Source organism: Castanea sativa, chromosome 1, assembly GCF_040712315.1.
Source record: "Castanea sativa cultivar Marrone di Chiusa Pesio chromosome 1, ASM4071231v1".
NCBI lineage: Eukaryota > Viridiplantae > Streptophyta > Magnoliopsida > Fagales > Fagaceae > Castanea > Castanea sativa.
This window is the reverse complement of record NC_134013.1, coordinates 934,290-959,691: the sequence shown is the minus strand read 5'-3', so window position 1 is coordinate 959,691 and position 25,402 is coordinate 934,290. Positions and strand designations below refer to the sequence as shown.

Here is a 25,402-nt window from a genome sequence, read left to right as displayed (position 1 = left end):
ATCATTAAAAAAAATAAACAAAAATAACAAATTCATAGTTACTACAAAATCTATAACAAAAAGTTTATAAACTGATGTGGTAAAAATGTGATTAGTGTTATTTAAACAATATAATGAATAGATGTTTGTGATTATTTTTTGTGATTGGTGACACGCCAATTTGTAAAATATAAATAGTAAAATTTGCAATATCTCTAACATCATTTAACAATAAAATACTTATTAATAGTAAAAATAATGATAGAAATTAAAAAAGAAAAAAATTGTGAAATAGGTGTCAAACGTGGGACAAGACAAAAGCTTACAAGAACGGTAAAATAGGTGAAAGGGGGATATGATTTGATGTTTGAGAAAACCTTTTTTTTTTTTTTTTACTTTCTTTTTCTTGTGTTGGAATCACTAAGTTTCAACCAAGAGTCATTTTTTCCTTTCTTTTTCCTATGTCAGATTGTCAGTCTCTTAAGATTACAATTGCATATACAAGGAAATTTGATGTGGAGTTAAAGGGGGCAGGTGCCCCCCCTCGCCCCCTTCTAGCTCCGCCACTGGACATAACCCAGCGATACTACTGTTACTACCCGCCTTTAACAAAAAAATATCTTCCTCCCTTACTTCTCCCATCCTCTCACCTACATTTCTCTAACTCTCCCTCTTTCCTATCAAATTTTTTTGATCTATTTCTCTTTCTCTGTCTCTCCCCTCTTCCCTCTATATTTGATTTTTTTTTTTTCCACTCTTCTCTGTTTTTTTCTCTCCTCTGTTCCTTTCTCAACTATTTTTGGTTGGTTTGAACCGGTGGTAATTGGGTTTAAAGTGGTGGGTTGTTTCAGTGGTGGGTTTGGATTGGTGATGGTGGGTTGATCGGGTTTTTAGGGCTGGGTTACGGTGGAGATCGAGTTTGAGATTAGGTTTTTGGGGCTGGGTTACGGTGGAGATCGGTTGGTGTTTTGGTGGTGTGGATCGGGTTATGGGTCACGGTGTGGCTTGAATCGGATGGGGCTAGGTTATGGTGGAGATTGGTTGGTGTTTCGGTGGTGTGGATCGGGTTATGGGTCACGACATTGCTTGAATCGGTTGGGGTTGGGTTATGATGGAGATCGGTTAGTGTTTCAATGGTGTGGATCGGCACTGGGTTTGTTGTGGTGGTGACGTGGTAGCGCTGGGTTTGTTGTGGTGGTGCTGTGGCAACGCTGGGTTTATTGTGGTGGTGTTGGGTTTGTTGTGGTGGTGCTTGCAACACAGAAGCTCTGGGGTGGGTTGAATCGGTTGGGGCTGGTTTTGTGTTTCGGTGGTGTGGATCGGCAGTTGGTTTTGTGGGTTGATTTTGGTGTTTTGGCGGTGGCTGAGTTTCAATTTCACGGTGGTTGTTGGTGGCACTGGGTTTGTTGTGGTGGTGATTGCAACGGTAATGTAAAACAGCCTTTGAACGGACATGACAACACAAAAGAAATAGGCCCCACAAAGTCTAAAAATTTACCATTGTGCCACTGAGTTTTGTATCTCAGTTTTTGAAAACACCAATTTAGTGTTTTCAGTTTTCATCACTCTTACTCAAAATTTTTGAGTTTGAGTGATAGAAAACAAGATTAGGAAATCAAGCCAAACAACCAAACTGGTGTGGGTCCCACTTTTTTTCCTCACTGAGTTATGAGTTATGAGTGATATCACTCAAAACAAGCCTAAACCAAACAAGCCCTTAATTTTCTTAACTCAGTTTCCAAAACTCATAACTAAAACTCAAAACTCATCACTTAGTTCTCAAATCCCACCTTTATTGAAAAATCCCAAAACTCTTGTTTGGTTTAAAAATGCAATCACATAACTCATCTTTTTAAGTCAACTTTTTTCTAAAGTTGTGTACCCCGCCCACTGACTATACACAGTGGTGAAGCCATTTCCTACCCGCGCGTCCAGGTTCTTTTCTTTTTTTCTTTTTTTCCTCTCCATCATTTCATCCCATCAGAAACCCCCCTTTTTTTTTTCTATTCTTTCCTCACCTCCCACATCAACACAGAAGCACAACATAGCAAACCCAAACTAGTCTTGCTCTCTCTCTGATGGTGACGATCTAGTCTTGCTCTCTCTCTAATGCCGCACAAAAAAATCTAAAAGAAAGCATAGCAAACCCAAACTCAAAATCCTTAGATCGGAGACCCAAATCACGAAATTAGACACAGAGATGAACTTATTTGGGCTGAGCTTGAATTGATCTCACAGTGGCTCGTGGTGGTTGCTCATGATGGTGACGGTGGTTGCTCGTGGTGGTTTCTCTATCTCTCCTATTTTCAATCTGTATTTGATTTTTTTTTCTCTCTTCTCTGTTGCTTTCTTAACTGTTTTTGGTTGGTTTGAATCGATGGTTATTGGGTTTAAAGTGGTGGGTTGTTTCAGTGGTTGCTATGTTCGGATTGGTGATGGTGGGTTGAATTGGTTGGGGCTAGGTTAAATCGGTTGGGGCTAGGTTAAATCGGTTGGGGCTGGTTTTGTGTTTCGGTGGTGTGAATCGGCGATTGGTTTCGTGGGTTGATTTTGGTGTTTTGGCAGTGACTGAGTTTCAATTTCACTATGGTTGTTGGCGGCGCTGGGTTTGTTGTGGTGGTGCTTGCAACGGTAATGTAAAACAACCACTGAACGGACATGACAACACATAAGAAATGGGCCCCACAAAGTCTAAAAATTTACTATTGTGCCACTGAGTTTTGTATCTTAGTTTTTGAAAACACCAATTTGGTGTTTTCGGTTTTCATCACTCTCACTCAAAATTTTTGAGTTTGAGTGATGAAAACAAGATTAGGAAATCAAGCCAAACAAAAAATATTAGGTGGGTCTCATGTTTTTTCATCACTGAGTTATGAGTTTCCAGTGATATCACTCAAAACAGGCCTAAACCAAACAGGATCTAAGTAATGCTATGTCGTAACTTTTTTTACAATTTTTGCTCCAACTTGCTTACACGACAAGTCGTGAATGGTAAAGTTGTGATTCCATCACTTTAACTTCATTACTCATGACTTATTAAGTGAGCAAGTTGTTGCAAAAATTATAGAAAAAATCATGGTCATAGCACTTCCAATTAAAACTTAAATTTTTTTCCTTTTTTAATCATTCAAAAAGTCACACAAGTTTGACTTAAGTTATGGGCCGAGATCTTTGAACCTATTGAGGTTCATGCTAGAGTCCTAGGATAACCCCAAAATAGGGTTTCTATTTTTCAAGTAACGATAACCCCAAACTAGTTCAACAAAGTTAATTTGTGATTCAGAATATATATTTGTGTAATTAGTTATTTTTATTGGTTTATTTTATTCAAATAAAAACCTAAGTAAAATACACCTTCTCTCACTAAAAAAAAAGGGTTCTACTTTAAATAAATAAATAAAGTAATGCCCTATAAAGAAATGAACAAAATTTAACTATAAAATTGGTTGTATCCTAAGGCTATAATTTTACTCAATAAAATAAGCACTACTATATATTTTGAAAATCTAACAATGGAATTTCATGTTCTTTACGCTCTTAATACACATGTTAAATTTTGTGTCAATTAGATATTATTTACTATATGATCTATACGTTTATTTTTTATGCATAATTTTAAACTACAAAAACTTACAATTTAAAAAATTTATTGATGATATAGCTATTGATTTTTAATTTTCTAAATTTTTTGCAAGTATGGGGAATAGAAGAAGAAGATGTCATCTAATGGTGGATTCTATACATTTATTTTTTTATGCATAATTTTAAACTATAAAAACTTGCAATTTACAAAACTTATTGATGATATAGCTATTGATTTTTAATTTTCTAAAATTTTTTGCAAGTATGGGGAATAGAAGAAGAAGATGTCATCCAATGGTGAATTTATCAAAATTCTCCTCCAATAAGAAGATATTGAGTAAGATTGTAACTTAAGGCTACAACCAATTTTATAGCTAAACTTGTCCTAAAGAAAGTAAGAAACTACCTAAATTAGCTTATAAGTTATACTACTTAGCTTTCTCTCAAACCCAAAAAAAAAAAAAACTAAGCTACTTTATCTATTTTAATACCTACTTTACAATACATTTAACATTAAATGTTTTATATTTTCTACATAGGCTACAATGGTGGATTTGTCAAAATTATCCTCCAATAAAAAGATATTGAGTAAGATTGTAACTTAAGGCTACAACTAATTTTATAGCTAAATTTTGTCTTAAAGAAAGTAAGAAACTACCTAAATTAGCTTATAAGTTATACTGCTTAGCTTTCTCCCAAACCAAAAAAAAAAAACTATGTTACTTTACTTATTTTAAAACCTACTTTACAATACATTCAACATTAAATGTTCTATATTTTCTACGTAGGCTACAATAGTGGATTTGTCAAAATTCTCCTCCAATAAAAAGATATTGAGTAAGATTGTAACTTAAGGCTACAGTCAATTTTATACCTAAACTTTGTCATAAAGAAAATAAGAAACTACCTAAATTAGCTTATAAGTTATACTGCTTAGCTTTCTCCCAAACCAAAAAAAAAACTAAGCTTCTTTATCTATTTTAATACCCACTTTGCAATACATTCAACATCAAATGTTCTATATTTTCTACGAACAAAATTTAGTTACAAAATTAGTTGTAGTATAAGGTTACAACCTTACTCAATAAAATAAACATTACTACATATTTTAAAATTTTAACCATTGAATTTCATGTTCTTTACGCTCTTAATACACATATCAAATTCTATGTTAATAAGACATTATTTACTATATGATCTATACGTTTATTTTCTATGCATAATTTTAAATTACAAAAATTTGCAATTTAAAAAATTTATTGATGATATAACTATTGATTTTTAATTTCTTAGAAATTTTGCAAGTATGGAAAATAGAAGAAGAAAATTTCATCCAATAGTAGATTTGTCAAAATTCTCCCCCAATAAAAAAATATTGAGTAAGATTGTAGCCTAAGGTTACAACCAATTTAATGGCTAAACTTTGTCCTAAAGAAAGTAAGAAACTACCTAAATTAGCTTATAAGTTATACTGCTTAGCTTTCTCCCAAACCAAAAAAAAAAAAAAACTAAGCTACTTTATCTATTTTAATACCCACTTTACAATATATTTAACATCAAATGTTCTATATTTTCTATGGAAAAAGTTTAGTTACAAAATTGATTATAGCTTAAAACTACAACTTTACTTAATATCATTAAAAATTTTACATATTTCAAAAATCTAACTGTTGGATTGTATGTTCTTTAGGCTCTTAAAACACATGTCAACTTTTGTGTCAATTGGGTATTATTTACTATATGATCTATAAGATTATATTTTATGCATAATTTTAAACCACAAAACATGTAATTTAAACAATTTATTGATGACATAGCTATTAATCTTTAATTTTCTAAAAATTTTGCAAGCATGGAGGATATAAGAAGAAAATGTAATCTAATGGTGAATTTGTCAAAATTCAACTCCAATAAAAAGATATTGAGTAAAATTGTAACCTAAGGCTTCAACTAATTTTGTACCTAAACTTTGTCCATTTTTTACCAATTCATTTAAATATTATTTTTTTATTAATTCTTTATTCATTTTCTACGCATGGCTCTCTCTCTCTCTTCCTATATGTCTCTCTCTCATCCGAAGATTTTGAAGTTTTAATGTTTGACAACTAGTTACAGTAACTGTTATAAGTAACAGTTTACTATAGCAATGAGTCAAAAAAATTTAGCTATAAACAACATTGATGTAGGAGGGTTTTTTCATATATGAGGTGCTAAAATAACTTCTTAGCAACTTTAGCATCATCAATATGGATGCTCTTAGAAGCTACCTAAACTACCACACACAAGAGTTCATTGTAAGTTCCTAATTTCTAGCATTTACACCAAAAAACTTGTAGTTCAGTTGCTTAACATCACTTGATAATTTTAATGGAAATATTTAGGGTCAAATCTCCTCACCCCTAGTATTAAAATTTCCAACCAAAAAAAAAAAAAAACTATCATTTGCAATGAGCTCAATGTGACTTGAGATGGGAGAAAAATACCAGTTGAGAGAATGCTATAAAGAGTTTTTATAATAATATGAAACTTAAAATGGTTTTCCTCTAAATCAGCTGCAAATCAATTTGGAGGGATTTTTTAAAACTCACTATCATGATGTTTTAGATGATCTTTCTCCTGCACTATAATCATGTGACCCAATTAACATTTTATTCATGTAAAAACATGTGGACAGTCTTCTGAATGACCATATGGTGAAATTGATGAATTATTCTCTAAATCAATTTGGAAGATAATTAAATTCATACAAAATTATCAAATAATTTTTTTTTTCTTCGTTGGTGTCTCATTAACAAATTTACAGTTGCTTAGATCTTTGAGTATTACATTTCTACTTTGCAAATTTTACATCCTAGTTTTTTTCATCAAATTAACTCAGCCAACTCTTTTTCTTTAATAAAAATGTTGTAGACTAAAAAATAGAAAACCTCAAGAATTTTTTATTTTATTTTTTACCATAATTATGATATACTGTGTGTGCATTTGACATGACTTAATTTTGCCAATTTATTTTACTATTCAACTTATTTTTGCTACTATTTATAGGTTTCACTACACTTTTTGTACTATTCATGAGTCCAATTATATTTCTTCAGTTAACTTTTACTTTTATCTACAATACTTATAGCAAAAAGTTTTCAATTATATCAATCTCACATAAAGATAGAGTGTTATATAAGAGACTCATAAGTAAATTTTGTTCTCATGTGAGGGGAGGATGTAGCACACCGATAACACTATGATTTCTTTTTGTTTTTTCCTTCTTTGGTGTGTCCATCAAGACTTGGAGCTTGGAGGTTCGATTTGTCTAATTTCAAATGCATTGTTTGGATCCAATTTATAGTCTGTCTAGTGCATTTTTGCACTAATTAAACACTCTATGATTCGGACACATATCTAGACACGTATTTACATTGTTTATAGTCTTTGCAAATTGACTATTACCATAATTATTAGGAGTATATTATCTCTTAAAGAGATTCTCTTTTACAGATAAAACGAATATGCCTCCTATTCTTCCTATACAGTCGCACACTTGATAACCCAAAACCTCACATACAAAAAAACCTTTTTTATTCGATCTCATACTCACTCAGACAGACCCACTCCGCCATTTTTATCAACAAACTCTACTGAGCTCCCAGCAATCCCATTAAGGTACTAATTTTCTTTCAACTACTTCCTGCTTATTTTATTGTTCTTCAATAGTTTTATGTCTTTTTTTCTTTTTCTTTTTTCTGGGAAAGAGCGAAATGAGCTTCAAAGCGTTTAGAAATGAATTGGGTATTTTAAAATTTATGTGTTTACTTGCTTGTTATGCTGTTCCAAATGGAGTAATATGCGAAACCCATTATTGCTACGAGCCATAACTCAAGTAAAGTTTGGTTATTTTGTGTGATTCTTTGGTTTGTTATTGATTAAGACTTCTGACATTTACAAATTTTATCTGTTATGGCTACATTTTCAATCTGAGGAAATCGTGGATTTTTAGGAGGTGCAGGTGTATGCATGTTTGTATTCAGATTGTTGGGCTGTAATACAAGTGGGTACATAGGTGAATGTGTCAGCATTTGTGTGCACTTGCAGTGAAACTTGAAAGTAACATATGTTAGGTGTGTTTGATGAATTTTGAGTCCCTCTTGAACTTTTGAGTTGGGGATATAAAGGAAAACTTTCATGTTTGTTGGAGCTAAAATTAAGATGCTTGAATGCACATTTGGTTGGACTGGCATGCACGTGAGATGAACAGTGATTGGGAATGCCTTTGATGTTAAATGGTGTTGTTGGGAGATATAATCCTTCTGTTCTTTTCTCATTGGCATCGTAACATCCACAAGTGTATTTTTCCCCTTCTTCCTGTTTGGGTTGGTATAGTTTTATGATTATCACCTTACGTGGTTTGTTTCAGCACTTGGAAGCATTGCTTTACCTTTCTGTTCTTGTCTGCTTGGTAAAACGTATTGGACAAATGTTGACATATATAACCATCTTTTGCTATAAACTTATAATAATCTCTCTCTCTCAAGTTTCTGCCATGTACCAGAACTTGGTGTGATCTGAACTCCTTTTTCTTCTGAAGTTTCCAAGAAATCGAAACTGTATTACTTGACAACAACAACAAAAAATAAACTTTAGTTCCAAAACTTTGGGATCAACTATGGATCCTCAATAGACTAATTAGGGTTGGCTACATGTATTTTTTCCACCATTGTCGCCTCCTTAATTAATATGTCATTTTTACTACTTCTACTAATGTTATATGCATTTTTTTTTCCAATTGGAACTACACTACTTGATCGTTTGCATTTTTCCTTTGCAGGTTTGTGTATATTGGTGGAAGGAAGCAATTGAGATGGCACATTTACTTTCAACTTCATGCTCGATAAAATTGTCCTCTGGCTGCAAATGTTACTCTAAGCCATTGAACCAAGGCTTAGAGGCATTTCCTACCTCTTTTACCTTGCAAGCTTCCAAATATCCATTTAGAAGCCTTGTCTCACAAGGGCAGAAGCCACTAAGAAATTATACTGTCCGTGCAACCACGCTTCCTATAAGTAAGGAAGCCCCACCTCAACCCAGTTTTGGCACCCTTCAGACCTCCAATGAACCATCCAAGCCACAGCGGGTCATGGTCATTGGTGGAGATGGCTACTGTGGTTGGGCCACTGCCCTCCACCTATCCAACAGAGGGTACGAGGTTGCCATTGTTGACAGTCTTATACGTCGTCTTTTTGACCACCAGCTTGGCATTGACTCCCTGACTCCAATCTCCTCAATCCAAAACCGCCTCCGCTGTTGGAAATCTCTCACTGGAAAAAGCATTGAACTCTACATTGGCGACATTTGTGACTTTGAGTTCTTATCAGAAACCTTCCAGTCGTTTGAGCCTGATGCTGTTGTCCATTTTGGGGAGCAGCGATCTGCTCCTTACTCTATGATTGATCGGTCAAGAGCTGTTTTTACACAGAACAACAATGTGATCGGAACACTCAATGTGCTATTTGCTATAAAAGAGTTTAGAGAACAGTGCCATCTAGTGAAGCTTGGAACCATGGGAGAATATGGGACTCCAAATATCGATATTGAGGAGGGTTACATTACAATTACTCATAATGGAAGAACAGATACCCTGCCTTATCCCAAACAAGCCAGCTCATTCTATCATCTGAGCAAGGTTCATGATTCAAATAACATAGCCTTCACTTGCAAGGCTTGGGGGATTAGAGCCACTGATCTGAATCAAGGAGTGGTTTATGGGATGAGGACAGATGAGACTGAGATGCATGAAGAGCTTTGTAACAGATTTGATTACGATGGAGTGTTTGGAACTGCATTGAATCGGTTCTGTGTTCAGGCTGCTGTTGGTCATCCGCTTACTGTGTATGGCAAAGGGGGCCAGGTAAGAACCATCTACTCAATAATCACCGTAACATTGCTGCGTTGCTGCCAATGAGCTATAACTCAACTTGCACTTCCTCCTCCCATAATAATGGGATAGAGGGTGAGGTCATGGGTTCAAGACCCACTGGGTGCATAACTTACTAATAATATATATATAGAAACCCATTGCTGCATTGCTCTAATATAAAAGTGAATGCTTGGAAGCAGTTATGAGGAGAAATGACTTCTTATGGTTGTAGGACAATTTTCAGTTCCTTGTGTATTTGATGCTATAAGAAAACTCTCTTACATTTTTATTTGCAGCCCTGGCCCTGCAGTTTTACTCGATGCCTCTTTTGCAATGTTTCGAATTGTCCCATTTAAGTTCTTTCATCAAATAATTGGATTTCTTTGCCAATGAGCAAAAGCTCAAATGACATTTCTTCCTTCCATATTAATGGGATGAGGCTAGGGACCTAAGGTTGTTCTTCAAGACTCACTTGGTGCTTGTGTAACTTAGCAATTAAAAAAATTAGGAATTTCTTTGGAAGAAGGTTAATGTAAAATTGTCGTGATTGATCATTTCTACACATGCACTTTTATGGAAAGCTTTTCTATAGAAATTGGGTAATAGGAACTGGAAAAGGTTAATGTTTCCCTGTTTATTTTGATGCGGTAAAAGCAAAACATGCTTAAGTCAATAAGAACAAACCATCCACTGGCAATTTTCTTGTCGTTCATTATGCACAAGTTTGTTAATGTGTTTTACCTGTTTTATGTTAATTTATTTGTTAATGTTTTCAGACCAGGGGATATCTTGACATAAGAGACACTGTTCAGTGTGTTGAGCTTGCGATTGCAAAACCTGCACAGCCTGGTGAGTTTCGGGTTTTCAATCAATTCACTGAGCAATTTTCTGTCAATGAACTTGCCACACTTGTTACAAACGCGGGAGAGAAGCTTGGGCTTAATGTTCAGACCATTCATGTGCCAAACCCAAGAGTAGAGGCAGAGGAACATTACTACAATGCCAAGCACACTAAACTTGTTGAGTTGGGACTTGAACCACACCTTCTTTCTGACTCTCTTCTGGATTCATTACTCAACTATACTATCAAGCATAAGGATCGTGTTGACACAAAACAGATAATGCCGAGTGTTTCTTGGAGAAAAATTGGGGTCAAGCCAAGGACCATTATAGCATAATTTAGATCTAATTTATAGCTATAGACATGATCTGTTCCATTGATAAATTTGGACATGACAATCTTGTATCTGCCTCTTTGTTTTCTTTCTCTTTTGGTAGGTTTTGTTGCACCTTTATGAACTTCGAACATTAATCTATGATTGCTTAGTTGCAATCTAAAAAATGGCTAATCACAGTATAACTAGATATCATACTTCCATATTTCTGAGTTTTTTTTGTATTTGTTTGGAAGTGTTTGATTAAATTTAGAATCCAATACTGTGTGCTCATATTTTACAATACAATAAAGTGGATATCTTCAACAGATAAGCATAGACTTCAAAGTTAAATTTATTGCCTCACTCATTTAATCCAATGATAGCAACTTAAACAGCTGCTTTTGACAAGAAAAAATGTGTTACTCAACATCTCAAAAGTGCTTAATTGGAGGTGCCTCATGCATTATATTTACGCATTATCCCCACATTATCCCTCTCACGGTTGGATGGGTGTATGAGGTCCACTCATTGTGAGAGGAAGGATCCATGTATATATTCAATACATGAGATAATTATTAATTCCATCGAGATTAATCCGCATGTGAAGAGTCTTAATATGAAGTTCAGTGAATTTGCATGGTTTTAAAAACCGAACCGTAAATAAAACCGTTTTTTTTCAAAATTTTCGGTTTTGACCGGTTTTCCGGGTTTTAACCGGTTATTGACCGGTTTTGAGACATAACCGGACCGGACTGCACCGGTTTTTCCGGTTGAACCGGTCGGACCGGCCGGTCCGGTCCGGTTTTTAAAACAGTGTGAATTTGTTTCATATTTTCCCGACGGTTATTTACTTGGATCTAGTCTGTGTCATGTTGAAATTTTGGGAAAAACATATAAAAGCATGTTGACCATATATGATGCCCCTCTTCTCTCTCTCTCTCTCTCTCTCTCTCTCTCTCTCTCATAATTCAATAATTACAACAATAAGGAAGGAGATAATTCAATAATTACAACAATAAGGGAGGAGAGATTTGAATCTTGAACATTTTCGTTGGAAACATCAAGAGGAGCCAATTGAACTTTGAACTACAAACTTGTGGTTCTTACCCTTTTTCTTTCAGCTCTTTAAAATTGTACACTCCAATAAATTTGCTTTACGAAAATGTTGCAAATTATGACTTTTCAGATGATACACAATCATGGAAAGCAAAGCAGTATGTGCAAATGTAGAGCAGAAAAGTTTTCTTTGACAAAAGGGAAATTTTCTGGTAAGTTCAGTGAGATTAAAATATACGGAATAATGCAAATGTACCCACTAATCTATAACTATAGAAGTTGTTACATTGGGCTCTAAACCGTAGCACAAGGATCATGCTTATAATACAATTTGAATTCCAAATCCTTCAACTCCCAAATGGATAAAATTGCATGATGCCCAAGCAGGAAAGCCTTAAGCTTTGTCTCTGTGGATTGACAACTTCCATCTCTAGTGATGAACTTTAGGTCAGGAATTAGGACATAAGTAGAATAAGTCAACTTATTCAACATCAGGGCACTGGCACAATGTATTCCAACCAATTTCTGCTATTTTTCTGTCGTTATTGAGTCTGATTATAGTGATGAAAAATCTATCACAATCGAGATTGTATGGATCCATCCACTCTTGTGCATGAAGATAACTGCTCAGACGTATCTCTATCCTGATGAGAATGTGTCCTAACAAAATCGACCACTACTGAAGCCAACTCATCTTGACATGAAGTGTATTCATGATCAGCTCCTTCTAAAATGTGTAGTTTATGATTAGGTATGAACTTGGCAAACTCCATAGCATCTTCAACTGGTACAATTCTGTCCATGGATCCATGAACTGTCAACACCCTGTAAATAACAGCATCATCAGAAATGAAGCAGCATTTTCCACTAAAGGTGGTGGAAGAAGAAAATCTAGAACTAGTTTTGCACTCAAATGTCAGAAGGTTATTCCATCAGTAGAATACCAGAGTAATTTTAACAGATGAAAAAAGTAACATATTTTAGTGGGCCTGAGTCAAGGACTGACATTCCTGAAGCATCTTGAAAGAACATCCTTTTTTTCTAGCTAGGATTTATGCTTTGTAGCCTGAAGTAAAAGATGGTTGCTTTACCAATAAACAGACCAGTACAAATTGAAACAAAGAAGGCACATATAGATTATAAATTACAATATGAAAACATTGTGTCTGACATATATGGTGGAACCTGATGGAGATGATTATGCAACATCACAAACATTGCAGATGCTGTAATTAAAGAAATAGGAATTACTGACCTGCAGTCTGGATGAATCAGAAGGCAGGCTGCATGAGTATCAGTACTTAGTCGGTCCATCAAACTTTCTTCAGTAACACGATACTCAAACTTCCCTGTGAACAAAAAAAAGTGAGGTACTGGTCAATCTAAATCAAATATATTATGGGCACTTAGTAAATTCCAAAGAACTGCCGAAGACATCAGCCATTTTAATTACAAAGAATATGTGTTTATAAGTTATTGATCAGCACTCAATTTTGAAATCCAAGGTAATAATAAAAACTTCCACTCTATGTTAGAGAAAATGAAGATAAAGTAGAACTGAAAACACCACCAAATGACAAAACAAATAATGTCAACAATAAAATAATTAGACTAATAACATTTGATTGCTTACCTCTTTTATTCCAAACATCAATGAATCCAGTTTCCTTGATTCTTTGTAAAAAATCTTTACCCAGGCGGCCTTCAATGCCTCTCTCCAGATTGAAACGGCCAGACATATTGACAACTATAGGAACATCATTAAACTTTGAAGCATACAAGAGCACCACATTTCCCCCTATAAGAATTAAGGACCCTTTCAAGCATATAGTGAAGGAACTAATAGATGAATAATTTGATTATTTGAATAGATTTGCACAACTATCAAAAACCAATGAAAAATAAGAGAAACGCAACAAAAAGTTATTATTTTTCCTTTGCTGTTCAGAAAAAGTTGTTCTCTAGACTCACTCTTTAAAGCGTATTGCCCTTAAATCAATATTGAATGACAAGGGACTTCTTTGGAGGGCATGGTCATTACTCAAGAAGAAATCTGAGCTCCAAATTTAAGAGTTTCAATAGTAAAATATGGTAGTAACCAAGTTTATTTCAATATTTAATTTAAGGAAATATTCATAGGTAGACAAAAAGAAAAAAAAAAAAGGCTGAAACATTAGCAATGACAAAACAGTACTGGTTTCACCTAGGGAAAAAATCTACAAGTATCCTGGTATCACCTAAATATGTAAAAAGATTAGGTTGGAGAAAGATAAGAGCTACACTCTACTACAATGCATTTCTTTCAAAATTTCACCAATCTTCGGATATAATTTACAAAATTGCACTCTTCATTCAGCAGTTATAAGTTTGATTTTATAAAAAGCAGGAACTATTAAAAGACCTTTACTGTGCCCAGTAATTGCAGTTATTACACGTTTCTCCACACGGAAGTGTTGGATTACTGCACGTAAATCATCAGCTTCTCTACGATAGTTACCATAACGGAAAGAACCTTCACTTTCCCTGGAAAAGATACAGCATCATCTAATCAGCATTGAATTGTTCATATCTTCCAATATTTCAACATTTAGAGTAAAGGCAGGGAGGAATTGCTTCTACATTAAATTTTCTAGTACAATAATGAATTAGATCCTTTCTATAAAGATTTATGTATGATTCCATATAATTTCAAATAAGCATATACATGAGTCTTCATAGCTAATAGATCATCAATACCTCTGGGAGAGAACTTACAAACTCGTATTCATCAAATATTCTAATTACATCTTAATAATGACTCCATATATATAATATTTTTTTCTTGCACTTATGGTTTTATGGACACTTTGCTAGGCATGGTGGATGTTATACATGTACATTTTGAGACATTCTCTCTCTCGTGAACCTCAAGTTGAGCTTGGGAATGGAGATGTGAATTGATCATATTGTCATCAGGATGATCTTGTTTTAGTTTAGGTGAGGCCCGGCTACCCCAAATTAGTCAGAAATTCTTTTTCCGTTTCTTTGTTTTTTTTCTGTTTTGGATTGATATGGGTGGATCTCGCAGTTTTTTTATTGAATCGAAGTTGTTTCAATTGGTGGTTGAGGAAGGGGGGAACTTTTTCTCCCTTAAGATTTTTGAACGAGGGAAGTATTTCATGCACTCAGTGTTTATGGGTAGGATTGCAGCAAGTTGGTTAATGCAGAGCTTGGAACAAATGGTGCTTGGGGTCAACCCCAAACATTTCTTCACGCTCAGGGATGGAGATTCTGCATACACAGTGCAACGGGGTTCTAACCCGTTTGGGCTTTTTATTTTAGTAACAGAGTTAAAAGTTGGCGGGATGAGAAGATCGATCATTATTCCGGCGGGCAGGGCACAACAAGGTTGGAGGGCCTTTGGAATTGAATTGCGGAGAATGTTGGAACCTTCTCATTATGCGTTGGGTTCAAAAGCCATACCGTATAAGGCTAAGTTGGGTTCAGTGATTCATCCTTCCCGGTCATTTGTCGAAACGGTAAAAGCGCCGTGCAAGTAAGGAAGCCTTTGCACCAGCCCTTCATTAGAGAAACGAGAAGTTTCGGTTGTGGAGAATACAACGCAGCCTCCGAGAGACGAAGTGGGGATTCGTGTGGTGGCTCTTGAAGCTCCGGCTGATTATGCTTTACCGTTTGCCGTGGGTGGTGTGGTGGGGAGCCACCGTAGTATTAATGGTGCCGGCTAGGCTTAAGGAGAAAATCCGGAACGTAATATATTCCGCATTCACTAATTTGAATTTGAAAGCCGTTGATTCTCGGGCAGGGGAGCGTCAATTTAGGAGTTATGGTGGTTAAGGAAAGGTTTGGTCGTGGCGTAGATGAATTTGGTAAGAGGCGGGTGTCTTGGCAACGTTATGGGGGAGATAAGCAAGCTTGTTAAGTGGGTGGCACGTGAGGAAATTTCTGCCCTGGTTGTGAAGGAGGGAATGGACAATGGGCCTTTTGAAGCCCATGCAGCTTAAGTGTTGCCTGAGCCCACTTTGTTGACTAGCCCTTTTGTTTTTGAGGCAGGGGCTCGTTCCAGACAACTTATACCCAGTACCAGTCTTACAGCCCATTGCCGAGGATGATAAGTTAGAGTCAAGCACGTCGGGTCCGAGCACATTCTCGAAGGGTGCGATCGTCTCGGCCAGCTCGTGCTCGGTTCTCTACCACCAAGGAGGACGACGAAGGCTCCGGTGGATTCCATAGGCTCGACTCCTCCCATATCGGCACCGGAAGTTTCGGCGGGAGTGGGTCTTGCGATCCGGTGAGTTCGAGCTGCCTTACCCACCTCCTACGGCCGATATTGACGTCGGAAGTGGTGCGGTGATGTTTGCGAGGTGGGTTCGTCAACCGCAGCTCCGATATGTACTTCGGTTGAGCCGGCGCAAAGTGATGAAGGTGATGTCTTCAGGGGTTTTGGTTGAAGAGGTGGTGGAGATGTCGTCATCTCCGACGAAGACGATGGAGGAGGATGATGAGTTGTTGGGTCCGGAGGTAAGGGCGACGGAGCACGAGGCCTCTGATGGTAAGATGGTATTTAAACATCCTCCCACTATTAGGGAATTGGTCAGTGACTTGGATAAATCATGGGGTAATTCCAAAGAATGGATGCTACAATTGCGAGATGGTCGACAAGTAGTGATTCCGTTAGCTCTATATCGATCTCCAGAAAGTGTGTCGGATTGCTCGCCATCGATGTAGAGGCCGTAATTGTACGATGACACTCGTTATCATCATTGACGGTCGCCTAATTAGTTGGGCGCAGGACTCGTGATGGGTTAGTTGAGTTCAGGTCTCGTTGTTAAGGAGGCAGAGGAGGAGACGGGGATTTTGATGAGAGGTTGATGTCTTGGGAGTGTAGTGGCAAGCCGTTAGAGGTGGTACCTTTGGCCACGAAGTTCCTTTGGATTTGGAGTGTAGTTCGAGCGGGGGTTGGGTGTTTGGAGTCGGGTGATGGTAATAATTTATCAATATGGGTAACAAATCGGATTAAGGCTTTTAGAAAATCAAGTGGGCACCTCGTTGGAAGGTTTCGAGGAGCGATTACGGATTGCCGCCGGCTATAGAGGCCAAGAAAAAGAATAATAAGCTTAAGGCAACGTAGATGATCTTATGAAGCACGGTAAGTCGTGCGTAAAGGTCGAGGAGGAGTTGAAAAATTTATTGACATCTTCGAATGTTGAGGTTGATTCAACGAAACCGAGGAATATAAGTAAGGAGAGGGCTGTGGTGGTTCATCAATGAATTTGAAGATTATTTCTTGGAATGTTAGAGGGCTGAATGATAGGGATAAAAGGCTTCGGATTCGTAATTTGGTAAGGAGATGGAAGCCAGATATTATTTGTATTCAAGAAACTAATATGGAGTTGATAACTAGAGATGTGATTCACAGTTTATGGAGGGGCCAACATGTCGATTGGTCTTATCTAGGCTCTTGCGGAGCTTCTGGAGGGGTGTTACTGATGTGGGATACACGGGTTGTGAATAAAGAGGAGGAGGCTGTGGGGCGATTTTCAGTTTCTTGTAGATTTACTAGTATGTCAGATCAGTTTGTTTGGGCGTTTACTAGTATCTATGGTCCTAATTCTGTGAGAGATAGAAGATTCTTATGGGAAGAATTATTTGGCTTGAATAGTTGGTGGAATGTTCCATGGTGTGTGGGTGGTGACTTTAACGTGATTAGGTTTCCTTCTGAGCGATCTGGTTCAACCTCTTTTACTAATGCCATGCAGGAGTTCTCCAACTTTATTTCTGAGCTAGGTCTCATTGATATTCCGCTTCAAGGGGGATCTTTCACTTGGTCTAATACTCGTGAAGTTGCTTCGAAGGCTAGGGCCGGGATGTTTTTGTTTTACGTAGATTGGGATGATAAGTTTCCGTCCGTTTCTCAACAACGCTTGCCTAGGGGTTTGTTATCTCGATCACTTCCCGATTGTTCTTGAGGGTGGTTCCTTTCGGAGCGGTAGGAGGCCATTTAGATTTGAGAATATGTGGTCGAAAGATGAGGGTTTCGTGGAGAGGGTGCGATCCTGGTGGGCATCTTATAATGTCCCAGGAGCTCCGAGTTTTGTGTTGGCCTATAAATTGAAGCTTTTGAAAAATGATTTGAAGAAATGGAATGTGGAGGTTTTTGGAAATGTTGAAGATCGGGTGAGAAAATTGTGGCAAGAGCTTCGTGATTTAGAGATGGTTGAGGATAGTCGAACTTTAGTTGTGGAGGAAAGGCTGGAGTTGGAGAGAATTCGAGGTGAATTAGAAAAAGTTACTTTGATGGAGGAAATCTGTTGGAGGCAGAAGTCTAGAGTCCTTTGTATTAGAGAATGAGACAGGAATACCAAATTCTTTCATCGTATAGCTAATTCTCACAGAAGAGTTAATTCCATTGATAGGCTTATGGTAGATGGTGAATTGTCTTCAGATCCGGAAGCTATAGCTGGTTGTATATCTCATTTTTATAGGCAGCTATATGCTGAAACTGAGGCTCATAGACCTTTACTAGATGATGTGGAGTTCTCTTGTATCTCAGAGGATGATGCAGTGTGGATAGATAGGCCTTTTGACGAGGAAGAGGTGTTTGGGGTGATTAGTGATTTTAAGGGTGATAAGGCTCCTGGCCCGGATGGCTTTTCTATGGCGTTCTTTCAGTCTTGCTGGTCTTTGTTGAAGGCTGAAATTATGGCAGTGTTCCAAAACTTTCATACTCAGGCTGTGTTTGAGAAGAGCCTTAATGCTTCTTTCCTTGCTCTTATTCCCAAAAAGGTGGATGCTGTGGAGATCAAGGATTTTCGGCCTATTAGTTTAGTGGGTGGGATCTATAAGATCATTTCTAAAGTGTTGGCTAATCGTCTCAGAAGAGTGGCACATGGGCTTATTTCGAATTCTCAGAATGCATTTGTGAAAGGTAGACAGATATTGGACTCTTTCTTGATTGCTTCAGAATGTATTGATAGTAGATTGAAGTCAGGTGTTCCGGGAGTGTTGTGTAAGTTGGATGTGGAGAAGGCTTATGACCATGTAAGCTGGGGTTTTTTAATGTATATGCTTCAGCGTTGTGGGTTTTCAGAGAAATGGAGAAAGTGGATAATGTGTTGCATATCTACTGTTAAATTCTCCATCCTGATCAATGGTAGTCCTTCTGATTTTTTTGGTAGTTCTAGGGGGATTCGACAAGGGGACCCCTTGTCTCCGTTGCTATTTGACATTGTTATGGAGGGGTTGAGTCGTTTGTTGGATGTGGTCGTTACTTCGGTCGGTTCTCTCGTAGGTAATTCAAATTCGGTAAACTCGGTGAGGGTGTCTCATCTTTTGTTTGCCGATGACACTCTTATTTTTTGTGATGCCGATTCTTCGCATATAGCTTGTTTGAGAGCGATCCTAGCTAGATTTGAGGAGGTCTCGTGCTTAAGGATTAATTTGGGGAAATCCGAGTTGGTTCCTATGGGGGAGGTCTACAATATGGATGTGCCGGTGGGGATGCCGGGTTGTAGGCTATCCTCTCTTCCTTTGAGATATTTGGGGCTTCCGTTAGGAGCTAAATTTAAGGAGTCGTCTATTTGGAATCCTATTTTGGAGAAGATGGAAAGGAGATTAAGGTGGTGGAAGAGGTTGTATCTATCTAAGGGGGTAAGGTAACTCTTATTAAAAGTACTCTTTCCTCCTTACCTACTTACTTCCTTTCTCTCGCCTCTTCCCGGGAAGGTGGCGAATCGTATGGAGAAGTTACGGCGAGATTTTTTGTGGAGTGGTCTTAATGGTGACTCTAAATTACACTTGGTCAATTGGGCTCAGTTTGTAAGCCGTCAAAGGTTGGAGGGTTAGGTATTAGAAGATTGAGGAGTTTTAATGCCGCCTTACTAGGAAAATGGTTATGGAGGTATGGTACGGAGACCGATGCTCTATGGAGGAGGGTTATTGCGGTTGAAATATGGGAATGATCGGGGTGGTTGGTGCACGAAAAAGGTGACCGTTGCTTATGGTGTTAGTTTGTGGAGACATATTAGGAGTGGTTGGACATGTTTTTCTAAACTCCTTATGTATGATGTGGGTGATGGTACTCGAGTGAAGTTTTGGAAGCATGTATGGTGTGGTGATCGTACTTTCCAAGAGGCTTTTCCGGAGCTCTATAGTATTAGTAGGACAAAGGATTCTTCAGTAGCGGAGGTTATGTGTTGGTCTGGTGGGAGGATTCATTGGGATGCTAAATTTCGTCGTCCTCCACAGGATTGGGAACAAGAATCCTTTGATCGGTTTATGGATATGGTCTACTCTTCGACGGTACGGGGTTTGGGTCCGGATCGGTTGTGTTGGAAGCCAGCAAGGAGTAGAGGTTTTGAGGTTAGAGATTTCTATCGTTCTTTCTACCCTCCTATCACCTTACCATTCCCTTGGAAGTTGGTTTGGAAATCGAAGGTTCCTCCAAGGGTAGCTTTCTTTTCATGGTCTGCTTCTTTAGGTAAGATTTTAACAACAGATAATCTTCGCAAACGACGAGTGATAGTCCTGGATTGGTGCTATATGTGTAAGAATTGTGGGGAGTCGGTGGATCATCTTCTTCTTCACTGCCCCATTGCTTGTGAGTTGTGGTCGTTGGTGTTTTGCCTATTTGGAATTCATTGGGTTATGCCTCAGAAGGTTATTGAGTTGTTTGAGTCTTGGCAGGGTAAGTTTGGAAGACATAGAAATATAGAGTTGTGGAGAATTGTGCCTCATTGCTTGTTGTGGTGTATTTGGCGCGAAAGGAATGAGAGATGCTTCGAGGGCTGTGAACGCTCTATATTAGAGATTAAGTCTTTATTCCTACACACTCTCCTCGATTGGAGTGTGGTTTTTTGTCATTTTTCTTGTTCTTCCCTTCCTGTTTTACTTGATCGTTGTAATCTTGGTTATTGATTTATGCCCCCATAGTACATTCCCAATGTACTCGGGTTGGCTGTTCTTCATTTTTTAATAAAATTTTCGTTACTTATCAAAAAAAAAAAGGTTCAAGTTCCCCCACCCTCAACTATCAAATTATCAAAGAAAAAAAAACAAATATAATCGGTCTAAAGTTAAAGCCTTGCAGGGTGTTTTCACCTTCACTTCAGATCTGTCAATTGAGGGCATCTAAAAGGGGCCAATAAAATTGTATGTGGCCAGCAGAGGCCTTTCTTCCTTACAGCATTTACAACTACACCAACATTTTAGGAGACAGGCCCCACATGAAGAAAAATTAACAAAAATGTGAACGAGGGGAAAAGAGCACTTCAAAAACTAAGCTACTACAAGCCTAAATTATTTAATTTAACAATTTCAATAAAGTAATTACCACAAAAAAAAAAAAAAACATTTTGAAGGCAAAATATGCAGACACAAAAAGATTATTTACTTGGGCTAACTCAAAAAATTGAGAGCATAGAAAAAGATTAGTTCAACATACTCAATGGTTATTGCACACTGTAGATTTAGACCAAATAATTTCGGAAAACAACAACAAATTCTTAGGTAGAGAGAATGCCAGTTGCCCAAGTCAGGCCAATATATAGTTTCAAATGTTCATCCCTAAACTTCCAAGTAAATAGTGGTATATAAAAATACAAAGAAGAACCCACAAACATATATTTTATGTTCTTTTATTGTAAACATTTCACTCAACAGCTTTTTATTATCTGTTTACTGCAGGCAGCTTACCCATTGCCAGCAAAGTCAAAGCGAAAGGCACTGATTCCTTCTTTTTCTAGAGCAGCAGCAAGGTTTACCATTGGAATGCGTTCCTAGAAATCAACAATCAACTAATGTCTCAGATAAATGCACCCAAGTTTTTGACAGATATTATATATACAATAATATGAAAATTATGTAAGACAGCATATATTTTTAAAATGTATTTATAACAACAGAATTTTATATTGCATCATTAATAATTGAATTGAGTTCCACAATTGAAAACTTGTTTTATTGAAGGACTTTCCTTTTTTCTTTTCAAAGGACACTCATAATATTGAATTTTACAAACTACATTCATTTAAGTATAAGATGAGATGAATTGTAATGAAATCATTAGAAAGGATCTCACAGCTATGGCCATGTTGGTGTCAGTTGAAAAGAAAGTATAAGGCATGTGAGACTTGGCAGGTAAAGAAATTTAAAAGAATAACTCTACCAACAACTCTATCACTGAAAGGGGAAAAAAAAAAGAGTTGAAGCACATTTCATAAGCCCAAGAAAGGGCTTTTGAAAGTTCTGGGAGTTTGTTGATGTATCTTCTGAGTTTTTCATGTATAAAGTTGATTAAACAAAATTACATCATATCAAATACCAATATATATTAGGCAAAATGTTTCAAAGTGAAAAGTTCTATAGCTATGCAGTTTTGCCAGTAAACTCCCAAAAGAGAAGATAGAGCCACTTTCATCATCACTAATCAAAAGTAGAACAAAGGGCTATATTTCTCATAATGAACAAAATGAAATATTACGAGAACAAACAAAGCATCACCATTGGTAATATATTGAAAATGAAAGGCTCTCAAGTTTAGTATGTCACAGTTAACAACCTTCCAGGACTGAAATCCATGGCACACTATAACAAGCTCCTTTGAACCTGTATCATGCAATATTCCCACAAGTTTTTCACCATGGAAGTTTTCTATTATAACTCTCTGCTGATGAGTCACTGTATGGAGATAAAAAAAAACAAGAGCAAGTTTTAATTACCAAGTAGAATTATTAGAATAAAATGCAGACACCTAAAAAAAAAAGCAACTTGCATGCCAAATTAAGTGTCAATCAATCACATTATTATTGCACATTCTTGTTTCAGCAAACATAACTTACATAAGAACAATTATATCAAAACAGCAAACATGTCAACCTGATACACCTTTTTCCCTGACGAATTATTTATAGGGGCACAAACTAATATATACAAATAAAAATCTTAATCTTATTCACCCCAAATGGGCTCACAGTAGAATTTGAAAAAGCTAGAGCTATTGCCCACTACCCACAATAACAAGGACCCATCACCAAAATCTGTGTAAAGAACCAAACTTGATCAGTAATTTACATGTAATCAGTCATGACCCAAGTAATTGCAATGCCAAATTCTCCAACCCATGAAATCAAACATTGTCCATCATGAAATGAATTTTTAATAAAAAAAAAAAAAAAATTTCCCTGAATGCCCATGTAAGATAACATACATGCAAGCCCTTTGGTCATCTAAAAGACCTTGAATTTAGGAAATTCTTCAAATGCTTTCTCAATTGTGATTGACAAAATCAAAATTTTTAATTTCTAATTTTTATCATATTTAGAATTCTGGGGAGAGAAATATGGCTCACCAGGGTGTTGGGCTCGTTCTTCTTGAGTCAGAGTTGTCGACATGGGTTGGCCTCTCTCTGTGCAGAGGGATTCAAGTGTCCTTACAACGTTTGATTGATTGATGTGCCACTGAAGCAGCAATCATCTATGTTTTTTTTTTTTTTTTTGATGAGCAATCATCTATGTTCGTTCATCTCCATTTTTAAATAAAAAATAGATGATCGACACGTGTAAACTATGTTATCCAACGGTTAGCAAAAAAAAGTAAAAAACTTCTCTTATTTTGTCATCTCTGCCTCTCCACGTCACTGTCTCTCGCCAAACTGAAAAATATTGCACAGCATAAACTGAAAACTCAAACCAAAACCCACCATATTGAAATCCCAAACCCAGATCAACCCAAGACCGACGCTTTTGCACTAAGGAGGCCAATAGGGCTGTGATTTAAGGGGATTGAAGAGGCGATGCAGTCATTCGCTGGATTTGTTTGTTTGTTTGTTTTGCTAAAATTTCTTCAAAATGAACCGGTGGTGAGCCACTCCCTATAATATATATATCGTATGCATCACATACTTTCTCATGTTTTCCAAACCTGCTTAGCACAAATGAATTGATAGACTCATATTCATTATTGTTAAGATGGTAAGCCATGATCGGTGAGAAATTTTTTTTTAAAGAAAGTTTTAATTTATGGCGTAGTCCAAATATAATAGCTCTTTATTATCAATTTTTTATTTTTTTTATTTTTTATAATAGCTTTTTATGATCGGTGAGAACATAAATTCATTGTTACCGTCATTTTTTCATTTGCTAATCACAATTTATCATATAATAAATCATGAAAAAGACTATTTTGGGAGCAGGTGATCCGAGCACATTTTTGGGCTTTGGGTCCTATCTAAGAATGATTGAAGACCTGAGTATGATTAAAGATTTATATGCACATAAACAAGAAGTCTAAGGAAAAAAGGGAAACCGACGCGTGGACCGAGGATCTCGAGGAGCAGAGGTACCTTGGAAATACTTTAGGTAGTCAACCATACCAAAAAGTAGAGCTCTAGGGAAGTAACAAAGCCGTGTAAGTAATGGAAAAAAAAAATATCTAGGAAGATGATTGTCACCTCCACATTTAATGTACTACACCAACTAAACTAGCCACATTTATGAAGAAATGACACTTAAACAGTGTTTTCATAGCTCACAACCTCTCTTACCACCTCCAAATGGGTCTTGATGGAACAAGTATCCAAAGGGTTTCCTAGAAATTGTATAGATGGAAGGCTAAGATGTAATGGAGAGGACTATATAAGGAAGTGACCCTCCTTTCCCCCTCAATTCAGACATGCCCTTAGAGATTCTATTTGGTAAAGGATTGAAATTTAGGAGGGAGATAAAAGAAAGGATTGTAAAATAAAGGAAAGAACAATTGTTATTTTCTAGATTTTTATTTGGTAGGGATGATTGAAAAGTGAAAAATTAGTTAGAAGGCTGTGTGTTTTATATAAACTAGCCGCAAACTCACGTAATGTGTGAAAATGAATAATTATTTTGTATTGTAATATAATGTATAATTTTTTCTCTAATTTTTTTTAAGATAATTTTTTCTCTCTAAAAATTAAACAATTTCCATTCGGACTAATTAGATTTACTTCAATCCCATTCGGTCTAATTCGGTCCAATTTGTTCCACTTGGTCTTTTTGTAGATTTTCTTTTCAAGTTTAGCTCAAAAAAAAAAAAGTTTCCTTCATATTTGTGTTGAAAAGTACGAAATTTTATTATATTTAGACTAAACTCTTTAGTTTAGTTAAAAAAAATACAAATAAAATACTAAAATGGACTTTAGAAATCAGAAATATGAGCCCTAAAAATGTAATAAAAATGATAAATATTCAAAAGTCTTATTCGGTCCACAGTGGTTCTATTCGATCCCTTTTGTCCTCTTTGGTCCATTGGGTCCTATTCGGTCTTATTTAGTCCATTTTGTCCACTAAAGTTCTATTTAGTCGAATTTGGCCTATTCGGTCTTATTCAGTCCATATCGATCCAATTTGGTCCATTCAGTCATATTGGCTCCATTCGGTTTACATTGGTCCTAAAATGTCCACTTCAGTCTTATTTAGTCCATTTTATCCACTTTAGTCTTGTTTGGTCCATTCTATTTACTTTGGTTCTATTTGTTCCTATTCCGTCAATTCTTTCCACTTTGATCCACTTCTATCCTATTTAGGTCATTCAGTCCATTTTTTCCACTTTGGTTCTATTAAATCAATTATGTCTACTTTAGTCCTATTCAGTTTACATTGGTCCTGTTTAGTCTACTTTTTTCCAGTTTGTCTAGTTCAATCCTATTCAGTCCATTTTATCTACTTCGGTCCTATTTGGTCTATTCGTTCTT

At 36.5% G+C, this 25,402-nt stretch overlaps 2 protein-coding genes across 3 annotated transcripts; one reads left to right on the top strand and one right to left on the bottom strand.

The window, feature by feature from the left end:
- Nucleotides 1-7,032: 7,032 nt before the first annotated feature.
- On the top strand, nucleotides 7,033-10,847 carry LOC142621747 (UDP-sulfoquinovose synthase, chloroplastic). Its single transcript, XM_075795099.1, has 3 exons — nucleotides 7,033-7,218; nucleotides 8,381-9,460; nucleotides 10,246-10,847. The coding sequence occupies exons 2-3, from the start codon at nucleotides 8,414-8,416 to the stop codon at nucleotides 10,645-10,647; spliced, it is 1,449 nt and encodes a 482-aa protein (XP_075651214.1). The 5' UTR covers nucleotides 7,033-7,218; nucleotides 8,381-8,413; the 3' UTR covers nucleotides 10,648-10,847.
- A 981-nt stretch (nucleotides 10,848-11,828) lies between these two features.
- On the bottom strand, nucleotides 11,829-23,521 carry LOC142627834 (putative uncharacterized protein YDL057W). Of its 2 annotated transcripts, XM_075801732.1 has the most exons (7): nucleotides 23,027-23,521; nucleotides 22,238-22,356; nucleotides 21,373-21,455; nucleotides 14,084-14,205; nucleotides 13,316-13,480; nucleotides 12,938-13,031; nucleotides 11,829-12,507 (listed from the first exon to the last, which is right to left on the bottom strand). In XM_075801732.1, the coding sequence occupies exons 1-7, from the start codon at nucleotides 23,067-23,069 to the stop codon at nucleotides 12,258-12,260; spliced, it is 876 nt and encodes a 291-aa protein (XP_075657847.1). In that variant the 5' UTR covers nucleotides 23,070-23,521; the 3' UTR covers nucleotides 11,829-12,257. The 2 variants fall into 2 exon arrangements, with proteins under 2 accessions (XP_075657847.1, XP_075657852.1); XM_075801737.1 differs by lacking the exon at nucleotides 22,238-22,356 and having other exon boundaries at nucleotides 23,027-23,157.
- Nucleotides 23,522-25,402: the final 1,881 nt, after the last annotated feature.

What these genes read in the sequence shown, in the direction of transcription:
- LOC142621747 (XM_075795099.1), top strand. Translation starts at nt 8,414, where the DNA reads ATGGCACATTTACTTTCAACTTCATGCTCGATAAAATTGTCCTCTGGC. An exon ending in TGTATGGCAAAGGGGGCCAG is followed by an intron (nt 9,461 to 10,245) that starts GTAAGAACCATC and finishes TAATGTTTTCAG; the next exon opens with ACCAGGGGATATCTTGACAT.
- LOC142627834 (XM_075801732.1), bottom strand. Translation starts at nt 23,069, where the DNA reads ATGTCGACAACTCTGACTCAAGAAGAACGAGCCCAACACCCTG. An exon ending in ATGGATTTCAGTCCTGGAAG is followed by an intron (nt 21,456 to 22,237) that starts GTTGTTAACTGT and finishes GTTGATTTCTAG; the next exon opens with GAACGCATTCCAATGGTAAA. An exon ending in TTTGACTTTGCTGGCAATGG is followed by an intron (nt 14,206 to 21,372) that starts GTAAGCTGCCTG and finishes TATCTTTTCCAG; the next exon opens with GGAAAGTGAAGGTTCTTTCC.